This window comes from Lycium barbarum, chromosome 3 (assembly GCF_019175385.1).
Source record: "Lycium barbarum isolate Lr01 chromosome 3, ASM1917538v2, whole genome shotgun sequence".
Taxonomy (NCBI): domain Eukaryota; kingdom Viridiplantae; phylum Streptophyta; class Magnoliopsida; order Solanales; family Solanaceae; genus Lycium; species Lycium barbarum.
This window is the reverse complement of record NC_083339.1, coordinates 136,506,025-136,528,316: the sequence shown is the minus strand read 5'-3', so window position 1 is coordinate 136,528,316 and position 22,292 is coordinate 136,506,025. Positions and strand designations below refer to the sequence as shown.

The following is a 22,292-nucleotide window of genomic DNA, read 5'->3' as shown; positions in this document are numbered from 1 at the left end:
ATGGTTAAAAGATATTTTTAGGTAAATTATTTTTTTAAGTATCTTTATAATATGATAGCTTGGCGAGAACATCTTGATGTTATATGTCTGTAGTATGACTGAAATGTTTTCTCATAGCCAGAACGGGCTTAATCATAATCTACAATTACAAGTTGCACCAAGAACAGGTCCTACATTTTCGTGGATTACAGTTTAGAGCCAATTTGAGAAAATTGCTGTCTCAAAACTCTTCTCATGATCTTATTTGTTGCTGTTCTTGGAAGGGAAGGAAGGGCAACAATATGTGAAACCTGCAACATTTTAGACCTGATAAGGAAACAAAGCTTTCAGACTTAGCATTGCCAAAGCTGAATATTATATGCATACCTTGAATAAAGGATTCAATTTCTTCTGCAAAGCTGAATTGAAAGAAACTTTCAGTAGATTCGTGCTGTGCTTTGACTTTTCAGAATCCTTAAATACAACGGCTATAACCAACTTATCAGAGCCACCTCCAGGAGGTGGCACCCCAACAGCTGCTGTCTCGAGGATACTTCCGTCAACTGCATTACAAACTTTCTCAATCTCCACTGAACTTACCTGGCAGAAGGAATCACAAGTTTCTGTTACGGGTCAGAGAAAAAATACATAAATTTGTCTGCAACTAATAGTCTAATACAATTGATAAGCTAGAAGAGAGAACCTGCGTTCGTAAATACACAAAAGGTACAAAGAAAAATAGATGTATGGGGGGAGCAAGGACCACTTGTTATGAGTATTTAAATTGATTTGATATATAAATAACCCGTCTCTGAATATTCTTTGAGAAATAAGCAGTCTCAAAGAAACAATTTGCGATAAATAAGATAAAAAGTTATTCTTTTATCTATGGAGCAGACAGCAGTTATGATAAGTAGGAGTTAATTGAAAATTTGATAAGATGTAGTAGTCTCAAGTAATATTTTTTTATCAAATGAAGTCTTAGACCAGAGACCCTAATTCATAATTTTGTGAGCAACAATACAAGGTAAAGGTAAAGGTCAGACCTTCACACCACCCAGATTCATTGTGTCATCTGCACGGCCATGTGCACGATAATAACCTCTAGAAGTACGCTCAAATACATCTCCATGTCTTCTCAGAACCTGCTAGGTGATAAGTAATGTATTAAGTACTTATCTAGAAAAAGAACAAGGTACCAAGATAGAATCAGAAATAATAACTAGCTAACCTTTCCATTCCAAACAGGCATTCCTTTGAAGTATACACCATAGTGATCAGCATTCAGCAATGTGTTTGATGCCTCAAATAGAAGGGGACCAAGGGCCAATTCACCAACCCCAGGAAAATCAAATGGCTACAATTAGAGTTACAGAATTACTTTATATGTATCGAATACAATATTTAAACTACAATGTAAATTTTTCATTTTGCAACCATCAATTGCCCTTACAAACCTGCTAATTCCCTATTGGTTATAACCCTGTACTCGACCATGAAAAGAGCACTTAGGTAAAGTTTGAAGTTTTCCTACTCAAATGTACTTATGGCACCATATTATGAATAAATAGGACCCTCTCTTTCTTTACAACCCTCAACCAACACACCTCCTCCCTCCGTTCCCTGCAAGAGAAAAAGAGAATACAGATCACTTCGCTGCAGTTTGCATAATAGAATCCTACCCAATTCCTGCAACCCTTCCTCTTTCCTACAATATTTCACCCATGGCTGGTCCTTTTTCATGTTTTCTACTCTGCTTAAAGTGTTCTAACAGGATTTAACAAAGAAGATACTATTTTTGTTTGATTTCCACTTAAGGAATCAGGTCCGCTGTCCAAGTCCTTCAATTATAAATTCTCCATAGGTGTTGACCAGCTTTGTCCATCTCCCAATCGAAATAATTTTTCCTGATGTTCATCTTCCACCTGTTTCCCGCTCTACATTCAGCATCAGTTGTTCCTGATCCATACCAACGGGTGAAAGATTTGGAAAACTGTCTTACACTTCCTATTCCTATTCACTCTATTTCTATTGTCACATCCTAAGTTTTCTCCCATATCCCACAGTTAATTATATTTGAAATACTTCCAGTGCTCTCTTATCTGCCATACCATATTTAGTGCTGATGACTTCATTATTACTCCATCCAGAATTCCCTGGCCATGAGTAACTTCTCTTAACTACACATAGTATGAGGCACTTTCATCCAACCACTGTTCATGAGTGTGAGTCTCCCTTCCAGGGATAACTATTGATTTTTTTCATGTGGCGAACCTCCTCTCAATTTTCAACTACCTCTGCGATAATGTAGATTGCTTGACTTTTACTCGTGGCAACCTAAGAGATGTTATGGGAAATCTCTCAAACTTAGCCAAAATTGGAAGTTCATCACTGAATTGACTGGGGAAAAAGCTCTTTTTTTTTTTTTTTTCATAACGATAACATGTAAACCACAGACAACCTAAACAGAAACACCACTTAGAATATTCCCTTCCAAACCATTTTCGTTATCCAACTCCAACTGCCAGATTGTTACAATATTTTATTACTTCCTAGGCTCTTTGACTTCCTAACTTGAAAGGATGCTCCACTCAATATACTTGGCATATCAGAAGCATGCATGACAAACATAAAAGGGAGATCAATGTACTTCCATAGCATTTTTAAGAAAAGCTTAACAGCAGACAGATGCAATGGAATATTTCTCTCTTATGTAAGAGCAGGGGACTGTTTGTTGGTTATCCTAAATGGCACATTATGCAATAACATATCATATTTTCTGATTCCAAAGTTTCTGACTTCAATAATACATCCAAGTATGCTAGAGATAGACAGAGGCCAGGAATAAAAATGATACTTAGAGGAAGAGGCTCTAGATGCGCATATGCAAAAGTTGAAATTTACCAAGAACTAATGCATTAGAATGTTAAGGGACTCCTACATAAGAGCTGCAGTGTTTGCATCATTAGGAAAGAACAGGTCGGTGCTCATGAACTCTTGCACCGTTTATTGTTTAAGGCAGGCTGAAAAATACTTACTCTAGGGGACCCGTCTTCGCCAAGAATAAATAGACTACAACCCATAGCTACCGTGCTAAAAGCAGATAAAGATTGTGGTTGCAACAACGAACCAGCAATGAATCCACCACCAATTTCTGTCCCACCACAGATCTCTATTACAGGCTTGTAATGAGCTCTTCCCATCAGCCAAAGGGATTCATCCACACCAGATGCTTCACCGGTGGAGGCAAAGTGACTGCCATCATAAATAACAAAATTAAGCTAGAAAAAGCTACACGTTTCAAGTTTCAACATGGATTACAGAAGTCAAATATAATCCTAAAGTACTCATTTCAAAAATAGATTTGCCCAAGACCAAATGAAAGTGTTCGCATGGATGACTAGGAGTTAAAAGAAAAGGAAACAAAATAACACATAATTTTTCATTAACAATATAGTGTCTCTATAATACCCTAAACTGTTTCGAAGAGGCTTAAGTAGAATTACCGTATGGATGACCAATCATGACCAGCAGTGCAATTTGTGGATTTCCATGTCCTCACAATACTTGGGACCACGCCAAGCATAGTTACTTTAGCATCCTAGACAAGTTCTTGAGGATTTTAGATGGCAAAAATGGTAGAAATCATAAATGGGAAAATGTCAAGAGAAGAAAAATGAGTTTGTACACAGTAAAACCAAATTTTCAATCTGAAGTCATTTGAGATGGTATTCTAGCCTTCCGAAATCTCAAGTTAAATAATTGATAGTGTTAGATTAAAAAAAATGATGTCCGAAATACTACTACTAATTACATAGTTGGTCCTAAGTTGTATGGGCATAAATGCTTAGATATGCTGTTATATCTACTTGGTCCAGCAAGCGCGCCACCTCAAGTTTGCACAAGTCCACTAATCATCTAGCTTGAAGTATTGAGCGGTATTCAGAGAGTTCCTTGCTTTACGTAAGACCAATCAGGTATGCAACTAGTCAGATTCATAAAATTTTTGTTTTAGAAATCAAAGTTGTTTATCAACATCGACTACTATTGAATTGGTATTTGAAATGGGTCTACAGTGTTAGATTGCATCACACCTGCACAAACTTGGCAAAGCCAGAACCAAGGGGGGACCCATTGTATAAGGCCATGGTTGCTCCATTCAGCAGAGTGCAATAAATTAGCAAAGGTCCCAACATCCATCCAAGATTAGTGGGCCAGGCCACCACATCACCTTTGCCAATGTTCAAGTGGGACCATCCATCAGCAGCCGCCCTAAGGGGTGTAGTCGCAGTCCATGGAATCGCCTTTGGTTCCCCTAAAGCACATTTATAGAGAGTAAATGCAATAATATTAGTGGTTCTACTCTACTAATTTTTTCTTAATCCTTCATGAATGAGTTGACTAAGCAGTTTTTACATTAGTCTCATACCGATACTTAAAATGAATTATACAAGTAAAACTAGAAAAATACTGAAATATTTTCCCGTAATTATCATGAAAAGCTCTTCACTAAATGTGGGAGAAAAAAAAATGGGTCCTCTTCTTGTTATAAGATGGGAAAATGCGCAATCGTTCTCTAGGTCCCGCAGGAAGTGAATTTTCTTTCCAAACCAAAGGGGTTGGCCAACTACCTGAAAGAGCTAGCTGGACCTAAGGACCGGGCCAAGATGCAGGCCTTTTATTGATTGTCTTCTAAATGAGTCTATGCTTAACTAGTTCGTCCCTTGCTCTTTCCTACTCTCTTTGTGAGGTACTTCATTGCTAATCATCCTATGGTAATTCTAGGTTTCCATACGTTTTTGCATCAGGACATGTAACTTCTTTAGTTGTTGATAGATAGGAGCTATTGTACTAGTTCCAGCTATTAGTCCTTGTGAAATTATTAGACTTTTGATGTTAATTGTTTTAATGGAGTTTAAGCTGATACTATGTGTCCCCTAGCCAACATTACTACCTGTTAAAGTCCTATTTGATTCTATTCGAGCAAGATATTATTGATAAGGTAAAAGGGCCCTTCTTTCATTCCACGATAGAAATGAATGAACATATACATAAAGTCACTAACAACAAAACCATAAATTAATTTTAAGCGGTCACTGAATTTCGAGAAATTTTGGCACCAGAACATAGAGTAAGTGAATAAGACAGAATACTTGCAATGCATATCAAAATACCTGTCGTGCCAGAAGAGAAAAGGATATTTGTGAGTGCTTCAACAGGTAGTTCCACCCCAATATACTCAACCTCCCTGCTATTTAAAGAGAGAGATCAACAACTTCGTATTCCAGCGCCAAAGCTATTTTTAGCTAGTGTAGAATGAGAAAAACATAGTTAATGATTTATAACATGAGTCAAGGTAGCGGCTAAGATGGTAAAAGATCCTACTACCAGGATTGAGGAAGAATAGGTTTGTAAGCAAAACCTCAATTCAGATAAAGGACTATCATAATGCTTCCCAATTTGGAATTCCTAAGCAGTACAGTAAAGCTGGAACTGTATTGGTTGCTTTAGTAAGTAGTGAAGCTGGATTTCCTTTTGGCCTTTGTTATCTATGATAGTAAAGCTGGACTAGATTTTTTTTTTTAATTTATTTCTGCAGCTATTGTAAGATTGCAGGTTCAGATGGAGTGAAGCTATTCTGGTGTATTGCTGCTGATGGCTCCGCAGTGATTTTTGATGATCTACAAGTCATTTGAAAGTACAACAACAACTATGCCTCAGTCCCAAGCAAATTGGAAGGGGGTGGAGCGCAAAAAATGTCTTCCCTTCCCTATGGATGCAGTGTTATCAAAAGTGAAAAGCGCAAAATAGCTCTATGGCCAGCTGGGGCTTTAAGCGCAAAGCGCAAATAATTCGTGAGCTTTAATGAAAAAAGGCGCAACGCTGCAAAAATAAAAATATATATATGTTTAGCCCAAGACTAATAATAATAAGCATGAATAACAAATATATGGACAAACAAATTGTAAAAACATAATGATAAAGTGAAATATCAATTATCTAGTGTCATCTCTTCAAGAGAGGCACATTGGCAAGGAAAAATATGTCTTAGAGCCTTGATGATGACACTGAAGTGCACATAAAGCGAGGCGAAGCGCTCAACATGTTTTGAGCCTCGCTTAAGGGCTTAAGCGCGCCTTTGACAACACTGTATGGATGCAGGCTATGGAGGAATATCTTTTTTTTTGAGAAGGTAACATGTTGTATGTATTAAACACAAAACAGTACATGGGTTGTACTGAAACCATATTTACAAGTGAGCAGAAGAGAGTAAAACCAGTCTACAGTTCTAACAGGAACCTAATGAGTCTAGGATAGATATAGTATCCTCTGGGTAGATCTGGTTACACCTAAAAGAAAAAAGCTTAATACAGTTAAGTTTGATCTCCTGCATTGTGTTGCTGCTGTTCTCAAAGCATCTAGAGTTCCTTTCTTTCCAAATTGCCCACCAAATGCAAGCAAGGACCATCTTCCATCTGTTTATGTCATCTGCTCCAGCTCCAGCTGCCTCCCAACTAAAGAGAGCTTCAGTAATCTTTCTAGGCATTGTCCAGGCTATGCCTATGCGATTAATGAAGATCTTCCATAGCTGATCAGTTATCCTGCAGTGCAAAAATAAGTGACCAACTGTCTCTACTTCTTTTTCACAGAGAAAACATCTTGAGCACATAGTCCAGTTCCTCTTCTTTAAATTTTCATGTGTGAGCACAGCTTCCTTTGCCAATAACCATGAGAAGCATGCAACCTTGCATGGTATCTTGGTCTTCCAAATATGCTTCCAGGGCCAGTTGGTGACTTGAGGTGTTAGTTTGTTTATCATTTTATAGGCTGCATTAACATTGAATTTTCCACTACTATGTCCCTGCCATCTCAATGTGTCATCTCCGTTTTGAGTTCCTGTGAAGTCATCCAGTTGTTTGCAGAACTCAACCATTCTACTTATCTCCTAATCATTCAGGTCTCTTCTGAGTATCAATTCCCAACCTTGAGGTGACCACATTTCAGCTATAGATCTCTGTTGGTGATGAGCTAAAGCATATATGTCAGAGAATAGATCCTTCAAAGCTCCATTCCCCAGCCAATTATCATTCCAGAAGGATGTCCTATTACCATTTAGCACTCTGATTGAAACTTGACTCTTTAGAGCTGGCCATAGTACCCTTATAGACCTCCAAAGACTAACTCCATAAGTTGAGTTCACTGGTTTAGTCATCCAGTTGTCTTCTACTTCATATTTGGCTTTGATTACCTTGCTCCATAAGCTTTGAGGGTCTTGAGAGTACCTCCATAACCACTTCAACTTGAGGGCTTTGCTGTGATTCTTCCAATTTCTAATTCCCAATCCATCTTGAGCCTTGCTAAGAATTACCTCTTCCCATTTGACCAAGTGATAGGCTTTTTTTTCTTTTTTACCTTGCCACAGAAAGTTCCTTCTTATGCTGTCCAATCGTTCAATGACCCCTACGCTATGGAGGAATATCTTAAAGGGGTGAAAAGAGTTCAATGAGAACATATCATTCAGGGTGACTGGGTTTTTGGGGACATAACTCAAGAGTGTGCGAGAACAACATTTGAGAATTACATTTCCCAACTTGTATAGAAATTCTTGCCAAAAAAGATGCAAGATCCAACGTTTATGGGGTATAAATGGGGGAGAAGTGCACTAGGATTTGAGTTTTAGGAGAAACTTGCAAGACTGGGAGGCGAAGAATTTAAAACTTGGTCAAATTGCTTAACAAAAAAAAAACTCGGATAGTCATGACGTACGACGGAGGGGTATAACATAATGGAGTATTTTCTATTAAGTCCTTCTATGAGAAGTTTTTTATTAGACAGACATTTAGCTTTGAGCATAGTTTGACTAGTTGGATGACCATCAAAACATCTACTATTCCTTTCGTTCCATATAGTCCAAAAGATGGCAGTTGGTATCATCTTCCAAATCTTCTTGATGGTGCTGTCAACTTTCCATTGGCTCCAGCTTTCAAAAACTTCCCTGATAATGTTTGGCATTACCCATTTAAGTCCAAAAAAGATGAGGAACATATGCCATAGATCTGCTGTAGCTGAGCACTGCAGGAAAAGATGGCTGTGGGTTTTTGATTTTCTATTACACATGTAGCACCTGTTCATCATCTGAAATGTTCTCCTTTCCAGATTGTCCTGTGTTAGGCAGACTTCATATACTACTGTCCAACTGAAGCAACCAACTTCGAGTTGGAGTTTGACCTTCCAGATTAACTTCCAAGGCCAGTTGTCAGTGATGGCATTCTACACCATTTCCAACTTATAAGCTGCCTTCACTGTGAACTTGCCCCCATCTGAGTGACCCCACCAAAACTGATCTGTTGCATTGTCATTGCTTGTGAATCCATTGAGAGTTTGTAAGAGTGTGAACAAATCCTCTAATTCCCAATCTTGCAAGTTTCTACTGAAGGTTAGATTCCAGAAATTCCCATCTCTATATTGTTGTACGGTTGCATCTGGCTTCCTAGCTATTTGGAACAAGGCAGGGAAATCACTCTTTAGAGGGGTGTTTTCCAGCCACCTGTCCTTCCAAAACTTAACATTTTGGCCATTCCCTACAACCAGATGATGATTCTGTGAGAATTCACCCCAAAGTCTGCTTATGCTCTTCCACACCCCTACTCCATATGTGCCAGTTACCTGTTTAGTACACCAATGATTTTGGAATCCATGTTTAGCCCTGACCACTTCTTTCCATAGACTCTGGTCCTCTTGTGTGTATCTCCACAACCACTTCATTAGTAGGCATTTATTGTGCTTTGCCAGGTCCCTGATGCCTAATCCTCCTTGGTGTTTTGGCAGCATCACAATATCCCAATTGACTAGGTGAAATTTGTGCTCAGTGTTGTTTCCCTCCCAAAGAAAATTCCTTCTGATTTGATCTAGTTGCTCAAGAACTTTACTTGGTATAGGAAAAAGTGACATGGAATAGGTTGGAATGCTGCTGAGCACACTGTTGATTAGGGTCAGCCTACCACCCATTGAAAGGTAATTCATTTGCCAGGATGCAAGCTTCTTCTCAAACTTTTCTATGATTCCACTCCAAATGTTAGAGGATTTGAATTTAGCCCCAAGAGGAAGACCTAGGTAGGTGGTTGGGAAAGATCCAATACTGCAACCTAGAATCTCTGCCATTTCCTCCAAATTGTTCACCACATTAACAGGATACATGACACTTTTCAGCATGTTAATGTGGAGACCTGAAAGAGCTTAAAAAATAAACAGAGTTAGATTCAAAAAGAGCACCTGATTCCTGCCTGCCCCACAGAAAATCAGAGTGTCATCTGCATAGAGCAAATGAGAGATGTTAACAGGATTGGCTCTTCCCACATCGAAACCATTGATCCATTGCAACTGCTTGGCCTTGTCAAGCATTCTACTCAACCCCTCCATTGCTAAAATAAAGAGAAAAGGTGAGAGTGGGTCTCCCTGCCTTAGTCCTCTTTGAGGTGAGAAAAAACCAACTGGACTTCTATTTATAAGAATGGAATACTTCACCGTTGAGATATTGAACTTGATCCATTTTATCCATCTTTCACCAAAACCCATGAGGATGGAAATGAGATAGGACCAGTTCAATTTATCAAAAGCTTTTTCAACATCCAATTTGCATAGTAAACCAGCACCTCCTTGTTTCATCTGCCAATCAAGTACTTCATTTGCAATTAAAGATGCATCAGTGACTTGCCTGCCTTTGATGAAGGCATTCTGTTGATTTGAAACAAGCTTCTCCATAACCTTCTTTAACCATTCTGGCAGAACCTTTGCTATAATTTTGTAAACACTTTCAATCAAGTTGATTGGCCTGTAATCCCTGAGTTCCACTGCCCCCTTCTTTTTAGGGATTAGAGCAATGAAAGATGCATTGAAAGATCTCACCATCCAGCAGTGTTGGTGATAATGGTTCATGGCTGCAATGAAGTCTAGCTTGATGAAATTCCATGCCTTCTGAAAGAATGCCATTGTATATCCATCAGGACCAGGTGCTTTGTCAGGAGCACTAGAGTCAATGGATTGGCTGCTTTGATTTCTTCCTCCCCAAAAGGTTGCTCCAAATCTTCCTTTTCCTCTTCAGAAATGGTGTTAATGTTCTCAAAGCTAACAGATGGTCTCCAACCTTCACGTTCTGTGTACAAGTTCTCAAAGAAGTCCAGTGTCTCCTTTTTTATTTGCTCCTTGTCTTCTATGATGACATTGTCCACAATAAGCCTGTCCATACAGTTGCTTCTCCTGTTTGAGCTAGCAATCTTGTGAAAGAATTTAGTATTCTTATCTCCTTCTTTAAGTCAAAGGCATCTTGACTTCTGCCTCCATGAAATCTCCTCTGCTTTTGCCAATTGTTGGATTTCTATCCTCAAATTAATCATTTGGTTAGCCTCTGTAAGATTCATTTACCTTCCTTCTGTGGACTGCTCAAGAGCTGTTAAATCTTCCAAAGCTTTGGACTTTCTAGTTTCCACCTTACCAAACTCCAATTTGTTCCAGTTGGTGATATCTTTTTTCAAGCTCTTTAGCTTCTGCATTAGTATAAAATCAGCCCTGCCATTGAAGCTATAACTTTGCCACTAGTTCTTCATTTTTGTATAAATCCATCAGCTTGCAGCCACATATTCTCAAATTTGAAGTATGAAGGAGTTGCATCCCAGTCCCCATTCTCCAATAGTATTGGCCCGTGATCAGAAATCACCCTAGGCATTGCTATTTACTTCACTACTCCGAATGTGTCATTCCATTCTTGTGAGATTAGGAATCTGTCAATCCTGAAAGCTTGTAATCTGTTCTCCCCTCTTGACCAGGTGTATTGGGCACCTTGGAGAGGAAAATCAATAATATCCAAGTCTTGAATCATCTCTGACAGTTCTAACATGGCCCTTGACCTTCTATTGCAGTTCAGCCTCTCACTTTCAAATCTGCATACATTGAGGTCACCTCCCAAGATCCAGTGTCCCTCCCACAGTCCCCTTACCCCTGCAATTTCACTCCACATCTCTTCCCTTTCCGGATTGGTATGTGGCCCATAGATACCAGTAAAACACCATCTAAATTCTTCTTGAATGCTTTCAAGCATAGTGGAGATGGAATAGATTCCTTGGTGAAAATCTATTTTGTTCCATCTTCTCTTATCCCATATCATAACAATCACACCCCTGGTACCGCTTGCTTTTAACTCCACCCATTCTGCCCATCTGCTGCCCCATATCTGCTTTATTATACTATTAGAACAATCCTGCATCTTGGTCTCTTGCAAACATAAGATATCCACCCTCCACTTCTGAATGAGAGTTTTTATAGTGCTCCTTTTTTCACCCTCATTCATCCCCTGCACATTCTAGCTCAATATTTTTAGCTTCATGTGGAAGCTGAGTTGTATTGCCTGCCCCTGCTCCCATTGCCTTCCGGTTTACTCCTGTCATAGTTAATCCCACACTCCAATCTCTTTAATTCACCTGCTCTTTTGTTTTTTCTCTTTGCCCCCAGAATTTTGTTTTTCGGCTTGCTGTTGTATTTGAATTCTCTTCCTCTGTTCCATTCTGAGAATCATGTCAAGCAATTCGTGTTCGAATCCCATTGCATTAATCCCAAAAGCCTTGTATGCCTTAGCCATGAAGATTTTTGTCCATTGCGAAGTCTCGACTAGTGTTGGCTTGTCGACCATTTGCGCACTTGGACCACCTTCGCACCATGTCAGTGGGAGTGCATCACAGGTTGCTAAAGAAGAGAAATCTGTCTCTGAGTCAAGCGGAGCTGGAACCAACTCATTGCTATTGAAAAACCTGGGAATTCTTTGTATAGTATTGTCTTCATCGTCTGCCTCTGAAGAAGATGCTTCAGAGTTTTCCTTGTTACTGTTTGTGTCGAGTTGATCGAGGATTCCTTGGTCTGTTGAAGCACTTGGAGTAATTACTGCGTGTTCTGCTCTTGGATTGGGCTTGTGACCAACTACTCTCCAAACAGACTTCTTATTTAGAAGTCTTGTCTCCTTAGATCTGCTGGAATGGGCTCTTTTAAATTTTGGGCCTCTCCTTTGGTAGGTCTTGTAGTACTCTTTTTCAGCAATTGGGCCCAAATTTACTTCTGAATTGGAAGGCCCACTTCCTTCCTTCTGATATAATCCAAACCCCTTGCCTTTCAAGCTATTATCCATTGTGCAAAGCGATGGACCATTTTTCAAAGCTGCAAGTTGGCAGGCTAGCCACTTGCTTGTAGTACTCTTTTTCAGCAATTGGGGCCAAATGTACTTCTGAATTGGAAGGCCCACTTCCTCCCTTCTGATATAACCCTAAACCCTTGCCCTTCAAGCTATTGTCTAGCTTCTTGAAGACTATTAATGCATTTAAACATTCTCAAACTCATTCCTTGTCTAGCAACAGTGCAAGACTTCCAAGAGGTATAGAGTAATCTTCTAGGAATTAACAACAATGTAGATTGTAGATATAACTTCCTTGCTTCATCACTGTCTAGTTGATTGTAAGATAGATTCAAAGAATTTACATACTTCTCCCTATCTGTGATGTCTCTGGAAGAACTAATCTTAATTGTGCAAGTGCACATTCCCAACAGCGCTTGGCCTTTATAAAGTATTTAGATACTATACGACTTCTGCATTAATAATATATCCAAAACAAAATAAGTAATGTAATTACGCATAATTCTTAATGGCACAAAACTGAGGGGAAGTAAGGCATATCAAACTAGATGAGTATAAGTTTCAGTAAAATGATTGATGGTATTCCAAAGTATACACATAATTAGTGCCAAATAATTCCTTCTAAACATTGTATTCTACTATACTAACAATATTATCAAAGATAAGATCTCGAATCCTTCAGATTTGAAATGTAACGTCCCTATAAGCTCTAGAATGGAATGTTATACATGAGAAAATCATGAGGGACAACAGCAGATGTTTATGAAAGGATAAGGCATTGAACTCACTTTTTAGCAATTAAGGTCATCCTCCAAAAATTAAACTCAAGCAAAGATCAAAGGTTATCTCAAATCCCAGTAACTTTTCTTCCATTACTGTTTACTATATACTAGTACCACAACTATTACTACGATTATTCACTTAAATCAGCGCCTAATTGGTAATAATGTCTATACTTCATGCAAAACTGGTAATAAACTCACAGTCAGATGAGATGAATGGTTTCATGTGTTAACAGAAACCAACTTAGAACAAGATTGTGTATAACATAAGCCCCTGAGTCTAAGACTTAAGTGAGCTAAGGTAACTCTAGGGTGTAGAGTGTGTGGCAGCTACTATCTCTAGGATTGACTCAGCTAGTTTGCAAGACTTATGATTTGTGGTATCCTATTGAGGGGGTTTGAGAAATAGTTAGATGGTAACGATGATTGTGATTTGATTAGAAATTGGGATTACATAGGTTAGTGTAGGTTGTGGGGTTGTTGTCTTACATATTTCGGACGAGGTGTGATCATTAGTATGCTTAAGTAAAGGAATCTACAAAATGAACCAAGTGATATAACATAGTTTTGTAAGGGTTCGTGATCGCAAAAGATAAGGAGAGTGAAATTATAGCAGCAAGTTTCATGAACTCCATAATGCAGGTATATGTGCATATTCAGGAAATAGTCACTGTTAACAGTAACAGCACGGATCTAAAGAATTATGAATCTCAATGTACTTGTACACCAAAAGTCTTAAAATTTTGTGTCTCTAAAGGATTACAAAAGTTGATTTTACCAGAGCATCTAGGTCTAGCTCATTGTTTGTGTCAGCATGGAACAGCAAGATAAAGTAAATCATTAATGAAGCAAAATCCAACTTTATCTATCAAAAGGAGGGAATTAAAACCATGAAATGACATCAGAAAGAGGAGTGCTTACTTAGATTTGTCTATTCTTTCTAGGAATTCATGCCATGAAATGTCACCATCACGCAATTTCATGCTCAAGCTGGAGCTTCTACAGGGGATTACAATCGCCATTGGTGATTGAGCATCAATCACTTTACTGCAGGTTTGAAATGTATGTTAGGAAGGTGAAACGAATAAATAGAACAAAATGACACAAGGCTAGGAGATCACCTGTACAATGGTAGTTTTTTGCCACCACGGCTAATGAAATCCTAGGAATATAGTCAACCAAAAGAGTATTAGCCCGGGTGTGAGTAAGAGTGTGAGAGTGTGAGACAGAGATCAAACACAGAATCAGAGACTTAAATTCCTGTCAGAATTCCAAAGGATAAGGATAGCCTTCAAGATGAATTCAAACAATCTCTGAAGGGGATATGGTTCATGGAATGGGTCATGGAGCATATGAGTATTAGTCCACAATATTCTTTTTCCCAAATGAAGTACCAGGGCATTAATCAATTTCCAATTTTCAGCATAGCATGGAATTTAATCTCTGTATGTTTTCACTGGAAACTCTTGAAAGAGGAATCAACCATTAACTATAGGTTCTTTGTAAGACGTCCAGTAGTTCAGATCTACAAAGCTGACACCCCCGGAAGGTTAGGTTACACAGAATACCTTTTAATTCTAGAAAGTGCATCCAAGATAAGTTGTCACTAGCAATACTTGGTAATTCATCTCTGACTTTCTCAAAGCCACAAACAATTTAGCACTATGCATTTATCACCAATTAAATATTCAAAAAGGAACAAAAATTGGCTATTTTTGCCACTTAGTCAACTTAGCAATAACTTTCCATGAGCCTAGCAAGTTTAATCTCTTGATCTTAGCAAGTTTAATCTAACATGAAGACCAGCAAAAGATTCCATACATCTTATTATCATTATTCATGAATCAAATCCAACTATTAAAACTTCGGTGCTCCCTTTCAAGGTCTCAAGTTCGAAACCCACTGGGTGCAAACAATTTCTGAGGGCCATCGGACTGGGGTAAAACCCTGAACTAACCGTGGTGCACTTGCGGGAAACTCCTTGCCGAGGGCCTGTGCACCCCCGAGATTAGTCGGGGCTCAAAGAGACCCGGACACCCGGTGCTTAATCAAAAAAAAAAAAAAAAAAACAACTAATTGCTTCTTCCTTTTCTGTTAGGTGGCAGTGGGTGCTGGTATGGTCCAGTTATGCAAGGAAACTCAACTAGTTTTAGTTACTGTCGCTCTAGTTATTCTATCAAGAAGTCAGTAGACCAAATGGCTTGCAGAACGTTTATCTTCCTACCCAAAAATACTTGCTTACAATATGTCAACTTGAGCTTCTCTTCTAGGTTGCGTATCACTGAACAGTTTTGATCTAGCCAGTATTATATGCATTCCAACATGAAGACACTGCTAGATATGCCAGCAAAAATAGTTCTGGTTATTACTTGAAATCGAGAACAATACTCAGTCACATAATTTTGTTTATTTCCAGAGAAGGAGTAATGGGATCAACCTGAGTGAAAACAGCCTTTGCTTTTGATATCATGAGCCTCGTTGAGATTTCAGTTGGAGCTAAACTGTCAGCAATTGAGACAACCATATAACCCGCAATAACGATGGCCAAGTAGATCACCACGGAATTGACATCCATTGGCATATCTATGGCAATTGCAGATCCTTTTTCCAATGCCAGTGTATCAATGGAATATGCGACTCTCCTGTGATTTTAAAAGAGTTTTACAATTATTATTCATAAATCATAGCAACAGATTAAGCACACAACAACAACTACGTCTCGGTCCCAAAGACCATGTTTCTCCATTTAAGTTCAACTCATATTATCATCATAAACCAAACAAAAATAGAAGTGAAAAAATAAGTTAAATATACATGAATAATAGTAATTGTAATAATAATAATAATAACAGTTCTCTATATTTTTACTGGCATATAAATCTATGGTAAGGTCAAAATACTTCTAGAAAAGCACTAGGTTCAAATCAACGTGGTAACAACTAACAAGACTAAAACCTATTCCCAATTAGTAGATATCACCTACATGAATCTTTTTCTTCCGTTCTGCTCTATCTTTAGATAATATGCACTAGTTCCAAGAAATTATAGGTCTTTCCAAGACAACTTCCTTCCATGTGATTTTAGATCTACCTCGTATCCTTTTAACACCTTCACTTACCATTGTTTCACACCTACAGACCGTTGCATATGTATTTTTTTTTTGATAAGGTAAAAGTTTTATAAAACAGTACCAAGAAGGTAGAGAAAAGAGCAAACAAACAGAAAATGAAGCAGGCAGCCTACGGGACTTTCCTACCTAACATGTCTAGGAAGGCAGCCTACTACACTTCTAAGAAATCCAAATACTGATTCGGACTCACTAGAAGGCTACTTTTACACCGAAAGTACAAATTTTGTAAGCATCTATTCTTAATTCTAGAAATCAAAACTTTTTGTCCTTCAAAACAAGCCTTGTTCCTCTCCAGCCAACTTGTCCAGAAAATGCACAATGGAACAGTCCTCCATATCTGCTTTATCTCTTTAGGTACCACCTGCCGCTGCCAACTTTCCATTAGACCCTTTACACTGTGAGGCATCACCCAACTAATAACTCGAATTCACAAAAATAAGTCCCAGCATTGTCTCGCAAATCTACAGTGAAGAAATAGGTGCTCAACTGACTCCTGATTTTCTTGACAAAAATAACATCTGCGGCATAGGACAAAACCTTTCTTCTGCAAATTATTTTAAGTTAAGCATGCCCTCCAAGTAGTTATCCACCCAAAACAAGCTACCTTAACAGGAGCTTTTGTCTTCCATATCATCTTCCATGGCCAAAAAGCTTCCCTGTCCTGACTGCTTTATCAAAAATCTATGGCAACTCTTAACTGAAAATTTATTATCCTTGCTTACTAACCAAATCAAAGAATCCATTCTATTATGATCAACAGAAACTGATTCAAGTTGTTGAAGCAACTGACAGAAATGCTCTATTTCCCAATCATTTAAATTTCTCCTTAAATCAATTTGCCAACCAGTACTTGTATGAAAATCATCAATAGTACCTTCCTTATTTGTTGAACAACTGAACAAGTTAGGAAATCTGTCTTTCAAGCACTCATCTCCAGTCCACAAGTCTGTCCAGAATCTAATGTTGGCTCCATTACCCACCCCCAATCTGGTAAGCTTGTTGAACTCTCCACAAAGTTTACTTATGCTCTTCCAAATTCCCCCTTTAATATTTCTCCACCGTTCCTCTTTTCCCTGGATAGCATTTATCAACTCCTTCCAGACTTCATTGTCACCTATGTGATATCTCCAAAGCCATTCAAGAAGCAAACTTTTATTATGTAATTTTTAGATTTCTTACACCCAACCCCCCCCCCCCCCCCTCTCTTCTTATCCCTCAATACCACCTGCCACTTAACCAGATGTATTCTTTTCTTGCCTTCACAACCATCCCATAAAAACTTATTCCTCAATGAATTCATTTTTTTCTCCACAGCAGCTGGCATTGTAAACTAGGACATTATTAGATAAGTAGGCATTCCATCTAATACACTGTGTATAAGAGTAAACCTGCACCCCCCCCCCCCCCACCCCCCACCCACCCAATAGACAATATTGTTTCTTCCATGGAATGAGTTTGTTAGCAAATCTATCCAGAACACCTTGCCAGATACTTCGATCAATTCTTTTTGCCCCTAGTGGGAAATTTTTCTACCTTGCATCCCGGGATATCAGCTAATTCCTATATGCATTCATCAATATTGAGGCTGAAAATACTACTCTTTGCCAGGTTAATTTTTAAACCAGTGACTGCTAAAAGAATCCCTCTTAGATAAAGCAATTGTTCTTTTTCTGCTTCACACAAAAGAAGTGTATCATCCGCATAAAGAATATGAGAATAGTCACACTTTCACTACCAATTCCTCCAAAACTCATTCTTTTTATCCAGCCCAATCTTTCTGCCCTCTTTATCATCATGCTAAGGACTTCCTTGCCAACATAAATAGATAGGGAGATAGTGGACCCCCTTGCCTTAGCTCTCTTTGAGATTTAAAGAACCCATGTGGATTTCCATTAATCAAAATAGAGAATCTGACAGTGGAAATGCATTAATCCACTCAATCCATTTGTCGCCAAAGTTCATATTTTCCAGTATATTAAGCAGACATGACCAATAACATGGTCATAAGCCTTCTCAAGATCCAATTTGCAAGCTACTCCTCCCCTTTTTAATCTCATCAACTGCTTAATACTTTCATTGGGTATCAGAGCTGCATCTGTGATTTGTCTTCCTTTTATAAAGGCATTCTGATTTGGTGAGATCAACTTATCGATAACCAGTTTGAGCCTGTCTGCCAGTAATTTTGCAATAATCTTATAAACACTTCCTAATAAGCTGATTGGCCTGAAATCTTTCATCTCGACTGCTCCTGTCCTCTTTGGTATTAGAGCAATAAAAGTAGCATTTAAACTCTTGACAAAAGAACCTTTTTGGTAGAAAGCTTCCACTGTTCTCCAGATGTCATCTTTCACTGTACTCCAGCATCTTTGAAAAAAAAAAAAAAAAGATCGAAACCGTCAGGACTGGTGCATATGTATGTTGACGCAGGACATGACCAAACCATCTCAAGCAACAACAACAACAACATACCCAGTGAAATCCCACAAAGCGGGGTCTGGGAAACCATCTCAAGCAACCTCCACTCATTTATCCTCAATGCGTGCTCTACTTACACCTTCTAGTGCTAAGTATTTTTTTTGTGTGTGTGTGAAAAAAGCACTAAATCTCCAGTAAAAAAAGAAAAAGAAAGTTGCCACTACATAGGTTTCATATTATTGAAGGTAGCATTTATCTTTTCTGGGGAAATCAGATTGGCCAACATCAAAATTCTCGAATTTCTCTTCTTTATTCACCACAAGCGTGGAGTATATCTCAAATCAGTATCACATTATTTCCCACAAACTTTCCATGTCAGAGTTGGACTTCTCTAAGGATTTAGAAGGCATAACTCAGTGGATACAAACACAACATATTCAAAGGCCACATTTCTCTAGCCAATGGAATGTGCAAAATGATACGACTTCTTCCTTCAAAAGTGCCTTCCATAAGGAATTAAGGAAACATGGAAAAGCATTTGCAACAGCTGACTCGGACTTTGTTTGATATAGAAAGGAAATCATAGTCAACCCATTCGATAATAATGCATGGTAGATTTAACAGAGCAGAGGCATTATTAGACCATGCCCCGGCATTCCTGGTTGGCAGCCAGTCTACCATCTGAAATAAAAAGATTCAGGAAGGTCAACAGTCTACCCAGTTACCTTTCAAAAGCCTTATCCCCAACCATCACCTACCTTAACAAGATGTGAGTTGGTTGTGCTGCTGGCATGTGCAAAAGATTCACTCACTTGATACTCTAACATAAGCCAAGCCAATGGGTGAGTTGTTAGAACTTAGAAGTCCAATAAATTGGTCCGTAAGAGTATTCTTTCGTTTTCAAATGACATAAAGTATTCTTTTATGTCTTCAACACCATCTCACAGCAATCCCTGCTAAATTTTCCAGGTTTTCATTCCAGTCCATCTCACAAGCAGACGAGAAAATATATTAAATGAACATTGAGATACCAGTAAAAAAAATCTGAACTTCGTAGTAAGTACCTGGGGTGAATTCCTCTCCTTTGATCAATTAACAGAGTTGATTATTTGGTTTTGGCCGCCTCCTTGATTTAACAACAACTAAGAGGTAATATCCAAAAAGAAAACAAAAATTGCCTCCATTGTCGGCTACCTACACTCTCCCCTATAGAAGGACCCTCCTGCCCCAAAATTTATGTTTCTTTAATTGTCTCTTTCCACAATCTTTGTGCACAATATATCCTACATTACTGACAGTCTGAGACACCCTATTTTCCCATCACATGGAATGCGGATGGCTCACACTGGACTTGTTGAGGGAGTACATCATTTATTTAATAGAGTAAACTCCTAAACCCCCACCCCCGAACTGAAAAGCCCCCGCCTAGGCAGAAGACAATAGTGGCCTTTTCCCACTTTACTCCTTTGGTGACTTGAAAATGCAACCTCCTTGTTCGAAGTGGAGTGCTCTTGCCACTGGAACTTGTTTATAGAGTACATCTTAACACTTTTTTCAGTTATGTGCCATGACTTAGAGTTGATTCACCATAAAGTCATAAATAGTCAGCATAATTTGCAGTATGTATGACTTATAAAAGAACCAACATTTTATTATATGATGCACATAATGTGATATTTGAGGTCATGCAGCAGAAAGACAAAATGGAACATTTACAGAGATCAAAATAACAGCACAAGTATTCCGACTTGAGATCAAATCGACAAACCTACTACAACTCAATTTATAATTCACAGTAACAAAAGGCATTGTACCAAACTGCTGATCTTAGTTCCTCAAGGGTCAATCTGGTAACAGGTGCCTCATCATCTCCTTCATCGCGAGTTATCACAACTATGTCACTTAGACTCCTCTTTGCATTCAACCTCAAGCAATTCTTTGCAGGATTTAAACGTGCTCCAGGAAGCCACTGGCCACCAGGGTGCAATGGAGTTTCACGCAAAATACATTCAGGACTAACAGAGAAAGAAATATTCATTTCCTCGAAAACAATCTTCCAGTAATCCTACAAAGAGTTTGATACGGAAAAGTTTCCAGTAAGAGGGAAAAGAGGACACTACATCAATTTTTACTCATTCACAAATAAGAAATTAAAGTTAAGCAGTGCGGGCAAAACATAAAAGTACCTCCAAGTTTGAAACTGAAAATTCTTGAAAATCACTGAAACTTGAAATAGGATCTTTATAACTCGAACCCAGTAACTCTTTTCCTCGCCGCTCCAATAACTTACCGATGTTAGTCAACTTAGCAGCTTCCCTGTGCCAGGAGTCAACACATCATAAGCTCAAATATTGGACAACTGAACATAACCATTCTACAACTTCCCACAAACAAAACTAACATCAAATTCAAAATAGACCAGGGCATATCCCAAATCAAGTTCCAATTATTATTTTGTTGCAGTAAAAGAACATTTATCAACCGTTCACCTTACTTCATCAAATTCCTTAACTATCGTTAATAGTAATCTTCTATTTTGATTTATGTGGCTTGTCAAACTAACTAATATTCAGTGTGAATTCGGATATAGAATCTTCGATTTTTTAATTTATATATTTAGAAACTACATAAAAAGTGCTCAGACTATACATACGTCAATGGTTAACAATTCAACACATTTAGAAAGTATTTGAAAAAATCACAGTCAAAGAAAATACCATTTGACTCTACAAAGAGTAAATAAGACACATAAATTGAAACACAGGAAGGTAGTAATATTGAACAAATTGCAGAGTTGAAGAACACTAACGTGTCAGGCAACCAAGCAGGAGGGTCAGGTCCATAGTGAAAGTAAGAGCCATAGTACATCAACTGATGGAAGGGGAAAGGAAGGTCAGGAGTAAGAATATGTTGGGAAATGTGCTGCCATGTCTTGATAGCGTCATTTCCGTAAGTAGCAACTACTTCGGTGAGCTTTCGGTGGAGTTGGGCAGCAGTGATAGAGGAGATTCCTAACGCCTGGATGTCGTCGACGGTGATAGAGTATAGAGGCTTGTAATCTTGAAGATTTGCCATGAGTGAAAGAGTTTCAGAAAGTCACTGTTTTAGTGTTTCTATGACTCTGCTAACATGTGTCCATGTGAATCTGGTTTGTCCATCCGTTCGTGTAAGTTGTTGATGGAATGAAAAAAGTAAGTTGGTAGGAGCTAATGTATTTTTGTGGAAGTGGGGTGTAAATGAATTGTTGGAGTTGACTCTTCAAATTTATACCATATATGATAGCTTGGCGAGAACATTTTGATGTTGTATGTCTGTAGCTCTGTATGACGGAAACGTTTTCTGAAAACAAAAGTTTTGATTTGCTTTTTAGAAGAGAAGAAAGTTGGAAAATGTTTTTTAGTGTTTGGTTAAAGAGTAAGGATATTTATTAAAAAATGATAATGATATTAGCAGATTGAATACACTTTCTTGAAAATTTTAACTACTGCTATAAGAAACTGATAGCAATGTCTAAGTACTTATCGGAGAAATAATAGGAAGTTAGGAAATGAGATTGTTGTGAAAGAAAATGACTTTTTCCAAAAAAATAAAGTGAAGGATTTATATTTCCGCTTTGATAAGAAATATAAAATGGTTTTTGGCAACCAAACATTAAAATGACTTACTTCCGAGGAAATTGTTTTTGTCATACCAAATAACCAGCCCTCTGTGCCACAAGTAATACTTTAGTATTTCTAATATTGAGCTTCAATCCGGTGGCAAGTTGGTTGAGCAGTCAAAATTTACAAATTACAAGTCCTATTTCCTTTTA

The 22,292-nt window shown here is 38.2% G+C and overlaps 1 protein-coding gene across 2 annotated transcripts; it reads right to left on the bottom strand.

Annotated features, from left to right (window-relative positions):
• Positions 1–95: 95 nt before the first annotated feature.
• Positions 96–22,037, bottom strand: LOC132632801 (hexanoyl-CoA synthase-like). 2 transcript variants are annotated; one of them, XM_060348883.1, is made up of 14 exons: positions 21,291–22,037; positions 20,668–20,797; positions 20,296–20,546; positions 15,374–15,578; positions 14,058–14,098; positions 13,858–13,983; positions 5,154–5,230; positions 4,074–4,294; positions 3,486–3,580; positions 3,018–3,234; positions 1,211–1,336; positions 1,026–1,124; positions 367–579; positions 96–290 (listed from the first exon to the last, which is right to left on the bottom strand). In XM_060348883.1, the coding sequence occupies exons 1-14, from the start codon at positions 21,554–21,556 to the stop codon at positions 186–188; spliced, it is 2,172 nt and encodes a 723-aa protein (XP_060204866.1). In that variant the 5' UTR covers positions 21,557–22,037; the 3' UTR covers positions 96–185. The 2 variants fall into 2 exon arrangements, with proteins under 2 accessions (XP_060204866.1, XP_060204868.1); XM_060348885.1 differs by having other exon boundaries at positions 5,154–5,227; positions 21,291–22,036.
• Positions 22,038–22,292: the final 255 nt, after the last annotated feature.

Coding starts and splice junctions, on each gene's coding strand:
- LOC132632801 (XM_060348883.1), bottom strand. CDS start 21,556: ATGGCAAATCTTCAAGATTACAAGCCTCTATACTCTATCACCGTCGAC. Junction 20,798..21,290: donor CCTGCTTGGTTGCCTGACAC/GTTAGTGTTCTT, acceptor CTCCTGGCACAG/GGAAGCTGCTAAGTTGACTA. Junction 291..366: donor AATTGAATCCTTTATTCAAG/GTATGCATATAA, acceptor AAAATGTTGCAG/GTTTCACATATTGTTGCCCT.